This window comes from Tachysurus vachellii, chromosome 7 (genome assembly GCF_030014155.1).
Source record: "Tachysurus vachellii isolate PV-2020 chromosome 7, HZAU_Pvac_v1, whole genome shotgun sequence".
Lineage (NCBI taxonomy): Eukaryota > Metazoa > Chordata > Actinopteri > Siluriformes > Bagridae > Tachysurus > Tachysurus vachellii.
The window spans coordinates 26,756,322-26,767,235 of record NC_083466.1 but is presented as its reverse complement, the minus strand read 5'-3'; the positions used below and the strand labels follow the sequence as shown (position 1 = coordinate 26,767,235).

Here is a 10,914-nt window from a genome sequence, read left to right as displayed (position 1 = left end):
TTTATAGACACTACACTTTATATTTCTGCACAAATATACTGTACCTGAACTTGGCTTGTATACATTGACTTTGGTCGTCTCTGTATTCATTTTAGACACAGAAACACCTGAAGATTCTTATATCATTCGTTTCAGGAACCTAATTCCTGTCATTTGAAAATGTAAACAGACCATAATATTAAATCACAATAACAACAATAGGGTCAGTGAAGGCAAGGCAGATATTGTGACTTCTTAATTCAGAGCAGATATTTTTTGTGTCATCACCAACATTTCAGGAACATCTTATCTGTTTTGTAGCTCAATTTCTGACATGATAACCACATTTGAAATTTCATACATTTCATACATTTAAAAACTCTTTAGTGTCGAAAAAATCTATTGTTTACAGAGCCCTAAAAAAACCTAAATGGCCAAAAAATTACCTTAGCTTGGATTTCACAGGCAGGCTTACACTTTAGATTAAATATTATCTTAGAAAATTAATTTATATCTTAAATTAATAATTTAAACTTTTAAAATATTCAGTATACGTGGCATTTGTATACATAAGATACATATTCAAATTTGATCATTACATTCAAGGAACATATTAACCTGGGAAGTGGTTTGAGCGCAATGAAGGAAAATTTGCGGACTGCAGAAATCAAGAGAATCAAATAAAACGAATGGTCATGACATCGTACTGTTGAATTATCAAGCACACTTTCGTGTTTATGTGTTGAAAGAAAGATGAGGATATCATTAAAAGAGAATCGGCGGTGGGTCATCAGGTAGTTTTAGCTGACGTCTTCATCATAGTAAAAGTAGATAAGGCTCATGGGTAATGTAGTACTGTATTTAGTTTACTGTCCAATTTGACAAACCAAATCGATAGAAAAAACGGCATTTCTCAGAAAAGAAACCATAGCACAATGGTTAGTACTATACAGAATATAAAGCAATAAAACAAGGATAAAATCTCCTGGTTAAATGTTGAGTAATGTAGTGCTTAAAGTTTAAAAATGAATAACAAATGAGCAAAATTGCTTCCGAGTGGCGGAAAGAAATATGTGGTGCAAACACGAAAGATGCTTCCTATTGAAATACATTAGATCAAAATCCGTGCTTTGTGACATGTTAAAATGGGAGCTGTGTGTCCACGAACACGAATCAAATAGATTACATTTTGTGACCTATGTGATAAACTGCCGTGAGACTGGGTTGGTCATTCACGTTGTTTAAGCTTGTGTTAAAGCGGGGTGCACAATGTTTGAGAAATGCTTCAGAAAACTAAAGTTTCTGTAACTGTCTGAACATTTCTCCACCTTTTATAATGAACTTTGTCTTTCTTATATACTTCCAGGTTACAGCATTCATGTGTCATTCTACAAAACGGGCAACATTTTCACTTTGTAATCTTTAAAATCTATATTAATAGCAAAATAAATAAATAAATAAATAAATAAATAATTAAATAAATAAATAAATCAAAAAGATGTTAGTTCACCCAAATAACATATTTTCACAAAAATCTTGTAAGTCTTTGGGTTACGATGTCTGTCACTCTCTTTGGCTAACTATTTTTCAGGACTCTCTCTCCCTTTATGGTATGTGAGTTTAATTAGCCACTTCCTGTAAACAATTGTCATTATGTCCTTTTAACTTAAATAGGTCATTTATTTTGGTTCAATACCTTGTCCTGCTGCATTCTCTGTATAGTGGACACCAGGATATCTCTCTCTCTCTCTCTCTCTCTCTCTCTCTCTCTCTCTCTCAGAAAACAAATAAGGTTTTCCATTCTGAAACAAAATAAACAACAACAAATATATTACAAAACAAACATATATGGAAATATACTGGAAAATATAATACAATATATTAAATAATACATTCTCTTTGTGTAAGGGCTTCTGCCACACCAATTTCTACCCACTGTCTAAAACATGCAGATGAGGTAAATTCAGCTCACTATAAATTGTTCTTAGGTGTATACAGTAAGTGTAGTAACAGATGGAGCACATTGTGTGGTTCACATATTGTGGTCAGATCTCGCCATTTAGTGGATGTGTGTTGCAAGGAAAAAAACAGAGTTCTGAGATATAAAGTGATGTAATTATACTGACGTACTTGTCCCTTAGCGACACGTGTTTTCGGATTGCGTAGGAAACCCTGCGCGCCCCCGCTAAGGAATGTGTCCTAATAGGCACGGAGTCGTGTTGGAAACACAAGATCAACTATCAAAGTTGGTCTTACCTTGAACGCAGGGGTCCTTCGAAGTCCCTTCGGTCTTCTAACAAAGGTTCCTCTCCAAGGTCTTCTACTTAATCTATTGTTTGAATCATTAAGTGAAGGAGGCAGACTTATACCTTTTTGTCTTTTCAGGATCTTCACAATGGGAGGCCTTGTTTTTATTAAAAGTAGTGTAATACAGATAGGTGTGTGTAATATATGTAAAATAAAAAGAAAAAGTTACAAATAAAACCTTCCTTCAAATAATCAAACAGTATTAGAATAAGTAGAAAGTATTAAGATGCAAAGATTATAACAAAGCAAGAAACACTCTCCAAGTGTAAAATTGCGTTTGTTCCATGATGCACCTAAAGTATAACATGCACTAAGGCTGTCTACAGTAGAATGCACACCCAATGTGATTCAAGGCGGGCTTTTATACTTTTTTACTGTGGCCAGTTGAATCTGGCTGTCAAGTTTGGTTGGCTGCGTGCCTTCTAGAGGCTACCCATATTATTTCATAAACACCAAACATATCTCACCAGCGACTCTGTGTGTGCTACTAATGTCTTTTTTCCTCTATTCACAAGGTTAATATTTCTATATATGGTCATGCTTCCTGCGAGTTCTCAGGCTGTGATTATATAGAACTGAAGCTTTCTCCCTCCATAGAATTTGACAGCGAGCTATAAAACACTACACGTGCAGATTACTCCCCACGAATACACAGTAGGCGTCATTTCAACAGCAGGCCTTGAAATACTTTGCGTGCGGATACTCCCTAGTGGTAATACACAGTAAGCTTTATAAGATTTAATACAAGAATGTTTACAGTAAAATAAACAATATTAATCTATTCAACTCTATTACATGAGAATACATCATTATAAGGAAAAGAAAAGCATTTCAGAATTTTCTTGAACATTCTGAAAATAAAACATCATAACACACGTCTTAACACGTACACCATAACATACACCATAACACGTCTTCTTTTCTTTTGGAATCTTCTTCCAGCTGTCTAGGTACAGCCTCTGATCCCTTGGTGTCTTCTTTTAAACACTCATATTCAAATCTTTCAACTCTTCAACCTATTCTTCAACTTTTTGTATTTTTACATCAATCTTTCTTTGTTTATTCACCTTACGTTTCTCTTTTCTTTCCCTATTTCTCCTTCTCTTTGTATTATCTATGTCCGTCTGTCTACTGACAGATAAGTTAATAATTGGTTGTGGTATATCGTTATATTTATTTTTATTTATTTGCTGAGAACCAGTATTAAGAGAACCAGTATCAGGTATGTAGAGTCCTGCAACTCCATCCAATACATGCCAGTGTCTCTCAACAAAAGTCACAATTATTATTATTATTATTATTATTATTATTATTATTATTATTATTATTATTATTAATAATATTTAAAATGAGGGGGAAACAAGCTTCCATACTTTCCTTTGCTGCTGTAACATAGAAATTTCCCCACTGGGAATGAATAAAGGTAAATTTTATCTTACAGTATCTTATCTTATCTTATCTTATCTTATCTTATCTTATCTTATCTAGCTCATGTTAAGCTCATGACCTCTGCCTGTTTCTACCTTTCAGTACTTTTTATTATGTTTGGATTGTCTGCTTGTGATTCCTGTAATAAACTCCTCATATGAATTCTGATGCGACTTTACAGTGGATTCCTTTTAAATACAAATACTTTTACAAATCATTTGTGCAACAGAAGGACACAAACAGTGAGGAATTAAAGTAGTAATTTTTTTATTTAAAAATTAAAGTGATAAATAACAATCTCAATAAATAGATGAATATTTTCATTGCCAAAGTATCACAAAAAATATACAAATAAAATGATAAAATAATGTAAAAGAACTGATTACGTCTGCTCACAAGATGTTTTCTGAAGTCTTATAGAAAGAGATTTAACATCATAAACGTATTATGCTAATATATTAAAAATAACAGATTAACAGTTAGTCCAAAATTAGAATTAACCTAAAGATAACTTAAAAATTCAGATTTAGAGCTCAGACTTTATTTGCTACTGGAGTTTTCCTTCTTTCAGCTTGTGAAACACAAATCCATCTGGTTGTTTGCACCATTTCACTGTGATTTTCTCTGTCCTCAAATGATCCTTCAGTTTCTGGTTGATCTGAAGAACAGAAAACAACTTTTATGACAAAATCATATATTATCAATTTGTAAGAAAATGTTTTCTTACATCAGAATTAAACCCAGCAAGAATGTTCCACTGAACATAGACAGCATTTAAAAATGTTATACATTAGAGTTATAGTGACTGACAGTAAAGTCATTATATTTGTTTATTAGTTATTGAATGTGATTTTTATTAAATATAATCAAGACCAGACACTATGATGCTTTATGCTAATTTTAAGGGTGAAAAAACAGAAAGAAAGAAAAAAAGAAGAAAAACGAGAACACAGACAGTGTAAAGTAATGAACAGAATTAAAAACAGAGCCTCATGTAGTCTGTTATTTTTTTTATTTATTTTTATTTTTTATTTTTTTGGGTTAAACAAATTGACAGCAAAGAAAAACTAGCTGCATACCCTAGGCCAGTGTTACTCATTGCGTGGCTCGCGAGCCTCCTGCGGCTGGCCAAGCTTTAATATGCGGCTCGCATGGCAGTAAATAATGATCATTGATGTGATCATGTGGTTAAAATTTATTTTTCATTTAAATAACATTAAAAACAATCAGGTAAGCATAGAAAAACGAATGTGCTCTATTACAAATAATAATATATATTTATATATATTATTTGACTCGTCACTGACTCACTGCGTTCTGCGCAATAGCCAGTTTTTGGCGGCCTGCCAGAAGCTAGTTTGTGTTTCATGCTAGTTAACAACTTGTGTTTACTGTACACACGGACTAAAAAATGGATCGATTTCTTATCAAACAATCCCGTGCACAAAATGAACAGCAACAAAGCAATGTGACAATGACAAAAGGGGTAACTGATGGGGAGCATGCATCATCCGCAACTCGAGTAATTATTGTATTGCAATATTGTACATTGTATTTAAGCAGATAAGCTGTTTAAGACTGAATAACTTGGCATACATTGCGGTGAAAGTGGCTCTCCTATTGACTTTGTCCTATCAGTTGGCTCACATGAAATAAATAGTGAAGACCACTGCCCTAGGCTAAACTAACTAAAAGTACAGTGGGTTGCACCAGGACTCTTAGCTCTACATCAGGGTCTTCTTTCTGCACACTGGTGTTTTTCTCTCTTTTGTCCAATATTTTATATGACTGAACTGATAAACAGTGAACTGTCCATTCAGGTGGATTACAGACTTTAACATGAACTGTGAGTAAACATTTGAAGTGACGTTTCATATAAGAGCTCGTTCTGAGCTATCTAGTGATATATTTTAATGTCAATGTTCAAAGGTGAAAATTTGAAATGGTGAGAATTTCAATTAATTTTGAAGATTCATAAGGAATTTGTCATACTGGGAGTGAAACTTTTACTGTTTTTCTTTACTTTTGCAAATTATTTTTAACTACTTTCATGTAATTGGTTACTCAAACAGAGGTAATAATTAATCATAAAAAAAACAAATAGTGTTTAATTTCTTCACCACTACCTGCAGAGAGAGAGAGAGAGAGATGGCTGAAGTGCCGTCCCGCCGGTCCAAGAAAACAGGCCCTAGCGTCGGCGAGCTCATCGTCAAAGCGGTTTCCTCGTCCAAGGAGAGGAGCGGCGTGTCTTTTGCCGCCCTGAAGAAAGCTTTGGTTGCCGGCGGATACGACGTGGAGAAGAACAACTCTCGCGTCAAGCTCTCGTCAAGGGCCTCGTTACTAAAGGCACTCTGGTGCAGACCAAAGGGACCAGAGCATCTGGATCTTTCAAGCTGAACAAGAAGCAGACTGAAGTTAAGAAGCCCGCAAAGAAAGCCGCGCCCAAAGTGACAAAGGCGGCCGCCAAAAAGCCCGCAGCGGCTAAGAAGCCCAAGAAAGTAACAGCCAAGAAACTCGCAGCCAAGAAGTCTCCCAAGAAGACGAAGAAGCCCGTCGCTGCCGCCAAGAAAGCCACCAAAAGCCCCAAGAAGGCCAAAAAGTCGGCGACCCCCAAGAAGGCAGCCAAGAGCCCTAAGAAGGCCAAAAAGTCGGCGACCCCCAAGAAGGTAAAGGCTGTAAAAAATTTTTTACAAAAAACAGTGTCTCGGGAGTGGGAAGGGTGTGTGGCGTAGAATAGAATAGTTCCGGATTGGTTCTTCCGTCACAATGATCTTAGCCAATAAGAGAGTTGACGTGTTGAGTATATAATAGAGTGCTAGAAGAACAGCGCTGTTATTTCGGTGTTGTTCTTAGAACGTATATGAACTAAAAGATGAGCGGAAGAGGCAAAACCGGCGGTAAAACTAAGTCTAAGGCCAAGACTCGATCATCCAGGGCCGGACTGCAGTTCCCCGTGGGTCGTGTGCACAGGATTCCGCGTAAAGGTAATTACGCCCAGCGCGTCGGTGCCGGCGCTCCGGTTTACTTGGTTTATGTTTACGTGCTCGAGTATCTGACTGCTGAGATCCTCGAGTTGGCTGGCAACACCGCCCGTGACAACAAGAAGACCCGTATCATTCCCCGCCACCTGCAGCTCGCTGTGCGTAACGACGAGGAGCTGAACAATCTGCTCGGAGGAGTGACCATCGCTCAGGGAGGTGTACTGCCCAACATTCAGGCCGTGCTGCTGCCAAAGAAGACTGAGAAGGCCGTCAAGACCAAGTGAACTCTTTCACCACTGCGTTTCTCACCACCCAAACAGGCTCTTTTAAGAGCCACCCACTTTTACTGAAAAAGTACAACTTCATCCTAGTTTTTTATTAATAATGTGAGTGTAAAATTCCCCAAATAAGTGTTAAAATCTAACACTAATAATAACTGTCCATGTTTAAAGACGGATGACCGTAACAATAACAACGATGATACTAATATTAATTATGAATGAAAGAGGCATTAGGTTGCTGACAGAGAACAAAAGCGTTGTGCTACTGAGAGCGCCAATAGAATAGGGGCGGGCGGTTTGGGTTTCGAACTGTGTCCGTGACAGAGAACGATCCAATAGTCATCAGATGACGTAACGCGTTCTATCCAATGGCAGACGTGCTTTCAATCCGCACAATGAGAACAGGGCGGCGTTAGGGCTTAAAATGACAGCGTTCGCCAGCGCCGTTTATTGTGTTTTTTCTCAGCGAAGTTCACAGCTCGAAGCTATGGTAAGAACCAAGCAGACCGCCCGTAAGTCCACTGGTGGCAAAGCGCCTAGGAAGCAGCTCGCCACTAAGGCTGCACGCAAGAGCGCCCCGGCTACCGGCGGCGTGAAGAAGCCTCATCGTTACAGGCCCGGCACCGTGGCTCTGAGGGAGATCCGCCGTTATCAGAAGTCTATTGAGCTGCTTTTCCGCAAGCTGCCCTTCCAGCGCCTGGTCAGAGAAATCGCTCAGGATTTCAAGACCGACTTGCGTTTCCAGAGCTCGGCCGTCATGGCCTTGCAGGAGGCTAGCGAGGCATACCTGGTCGGTCTGTTCGAGGACACCAACCTGTGCGCCATTCACGCCAAGAGAGTGACCATCATGCCTAAGGACATTCAGCTGGCCCGCCGTATTCGCGGGGAACACGCTTAAACCTCAATTCTGTCTAATGTACACAAAGGCTCTTTTAAGAGCCACCACATAATCTCTGAAAAATGAGCAGTTCTTCAATTATTTGTGTGTGAGCTCAGCGTTTGTCATATGAAGCTCAATTTTTGTGTATATGTGTGTGTGTGTATATATATATATATATATATATATATATATATATATATATAAAATTCTACTTAAGTACGGTAACTCTGTACTCTGTTACATTACCTCTCTCTCTCTCTCTCTCTCTCTCTCTCTCTCTCTCTCATATATTATATAAATTAGAGTGTTGTAATGTAACAGAGTACGGAGTTACCGTACTTAAGTAGAATTTTCACGTATCTGTACTTTACTTCACTATTTAAGTTTATTTTATTTTATTTACTATTTAACTTTCACTTTTACTCCACTACATTTCCTAGATAAAATGTATACTTTTACTCCGTTATATTTCCACTAAGCATCTTCGTTACTTGTTACTACAAAATAAAATCAGAAGAAATGTGTGCGACTGCAATAAGGGAGGTTTGGCGACTCACTGCTCCTAGATTGCATTACGCTCCACACGCTCTACGGAGAAGCACAGGCACGCGCATCGTGCACACGCAGTCAGAGCTGGAGGCATTTATCTATAACGAAAATCTGCGGAAAGACGCAAAGACTGCAACCAAAAGCAGTGAAATGTCACTATTCTTATTACCAGAGTTGTAGCACAAACAAAATATTAATGCAAACAATCCATTCAATACTAAATAAAAATAACATTTATTGATTTGGTCTTTGTCTTGTGAATATTTTTTTTTATTAATGACTGCATTCATTGGACACACTGTTTGTAGAGAATACACACACACATGAACCGATTTGATTCAAGACTGGCATCATTACATCATAAATAAAATTTTGGTTTCCTTTTGTCATTTTAAATAATACCATAACTTTTGGCTTACTATGTAGTTATATAATATATAATCTAAAACTCTTCTGGTTTTAAATAATCACTAAGTATTGCTCTCTAGTACTTTATACAACACTGTATGTATATATATATATATATATATATATATACTATATATATATATATATATATATATATATATATATATATATATATATATATATATATATATATATATACATACAGTGTTGTATAAAGTACTAGAAAGCAATACTTGATTAAATGTATAGTACAAGCATATATATTTATTGAAACAACATGTTTCAGTTATGCCTGTACATTCTGTACATTTTTTTTATTGTTTGTGTATTGTTTTGTTCTGTCTTTAATTCTGAATCTTTGTTCATGTGGTAGCTCAGTGGTTAAGGTGTTCGACTACTGATCAGAAGGTCATTAGTTCGAATCCTGGGTCCACCAAGTTGCCCCTGCAGGGCCTCTGAGCAAGGCCCTTAACCCTCAATTGCTCAGGTGTATAAACTGAAATAAAAATGTAAGTCACTCTGGTTAAAAGTGTCTGCTAAATGCTGTAAATGTAAATGTTCACCCATTGTTTGAAAATGGCATGTCACGGTGATTAATAACCAGTTTACATTTTGATTTCCATATTCTGGCAGTCACACACAAATATCAGAATCATACTTCATTGCTCTGCTTTCAGTACAATAGAGTGTACAGTGTATCAGACTCTGTTGTTCAGCTGTTGTCTTGTTTATCTATAACAAACAGTGTCTACTTATATACATGTACTCTAACATAGCTGTTCAAATGATGGCCACCAAAATCCCATTTACAGTGAGGCATTTCAAGTAGAACAGTGACTTTTTTGTTTGGTATTTTAATTTTGACTTCAACGAGCTTTCCTTCTGAATGATACTGAGTTTAAGAATGAGATTAGTGTTGGAGAAAATGTAGCTCTCTTAGACTAGAAACTTTAAAGATTGTATAATTTTTTGTGTTTCACAGCTGATATCATGACTCCTGAATGTTGTCTTTACATTCTTTTTTGTGTTGCTTGTAATCTACTCTCAGGGTTAAATGTGGGATCGGTTTATAATGTACCCAGACGAACGGGGAACACCGGGCCTCCTAGTAGTGGACCTAGGAGTATAGCACACAGGCCTCAAGCCGCAACAGTAGTGTTGCAAAGTATACCTTGGGTTAAATTGACAAATGACGTCAAAAGTCTTATAAAGCAATATCCGATATACATAATAAATTCCATTGAGTAGAATATATTATATAATTTGATTTACATACATCTCTCTTTTTATTTTATGTAGTGTGTGTGTGTAAAGTTTGGTGGTAGAAACAGGATCTTTTCCCTCTTTTCTTTTGTCATAAAGCACAAAGCTCAGTGTAAAATGGCGGAAGGGGAACAAAGCACAGCGGGGACGGTGGGGAGGAGTAAGTATGTAGGAGGAGCGGGAGGAGGCGCTCCGCGTCAGGAGCTTTGAGATTATGACCAATAACACACATTTGTTCTCTTGTGCATAGTTACAATGTCAGCCTGTAAATAGATCAGCCGCTAGGTGGGGGTTACTCATTCTCTCGCAGTTCGCTCGAACAGCAACACCATGCCTGAACCAGCTAAGACCGCGCCTAAGAAGGGATCCAAGAAAGCCGTGACCAAGACGGCAGGTAAAGGCGGCAAGAAGCGCAGAAAGACCAGGAAGGAGAGTTACGCCATCTACGTGTACAAAGTGCTGAAGCAGGTGCACCCTGATACCGGTATCTCCTCTAAGGCCATGGGCATCATGAACTCGTTCGTCAACGACATTTTTGAGCGCATCGCCGGTGAGTCTTCTCGTCTGGCTCATTACAACAAGCGCTCCACCATCACCTCTAGGGAGATCCAGACTGCCGTGCGTCTGTTGCTTCCCGGAGAGTTGGCCAAGCACGCCGTGTCTGAGGGCACAAAGGCCGTCACCAAGTACACCAGCTCCAAGTAAAGCGCGTCACCGCCGTCTTTATCAACACAAAGGCTCTTTTAAGAGCCGCCCACTTCCTCATACAAGGTGCAAATCTCTTTTCTGCGTGAGTGACAGACACAAACAAACAAAGGATAAGCCCCTTTTTTTCACG

At 37.8% G+C, this 10,914-nt stretch overlaps 3 protein-coding genes and 1 pseudogene across 3 annotated transcripts in view; all 4 read left to right on the top strand.

The window, feature by feature from the left end:
• Positions 1-5,862: 5,862 nt before the first annotated feature.
• LOC132849256 (histone H1-like) lies at positions 5,863-6,446 on the top strand (annotated as a pseudogene).
• A 140-nt stretch (positions 6,447-6,586) lies between these two features.
• LOC132849018 (histone H2AX-like) overlaps positions 6,587-10,914 on the top strand; it is a 44,168-nt gene continuing 39,840 nt past the window's right edge. Inside the window, exon 1 of the mRNA XM_060875185.1 lies at positions 6,587-6,975. Coding sequence (XP_060731168.1) covers positions 6,587-6,975 — 389 coding nt within the window. The remainder of the gene's footprint in view (positions 6,976-10,914) is intronic.
• LOC132849034 (histone H3-like) lies at positions 7,428-7,896 on the top strand. Its single transcript, XM_060875202.1, has one exon. It carries the CDS (start codon positions 7,464-7,466, stop codon positions 7,872-7,874), a length of 411 nt encoding a protein of 136 aa, XP_060731185.1. The 5' UTR covers positions 7,428-7,463; the 3' UTR covers positions 7,875-7,896.
• LOC132849030 (histone H2B) lies at positions 10,377-10,824 on the top strand. Its single transcript, XM_060875197.1, has one exon. The coding sequence runs from the start codon at positions 10,407-10,409 to the stop codon at positions 10,779-10,781; it is 375 nt and encodes a 124-aa protein (XP_060731180.1). The 5' UTR covers positions 10,377-10,406; the 3' UTR covers positions 10,782-10,824.

Bases quoted from the DNA above. Each gene is read 5' to 3' on its own strand.
- LOC132849034 (XM_060875202.1), top strand. From the start codon at position 7,464: ATGGTAAGAACCAAGCAGACCGCCCGTAAGTCCACTGGTGGCAAAGCG.
- LOC132849030 (XM_060875197.1), top strand. From the start codon at position 10,407: ATGCCTGAACCAGCTAAGACCGCGCCTAAGAAGGGATCCAAGAAAGCC.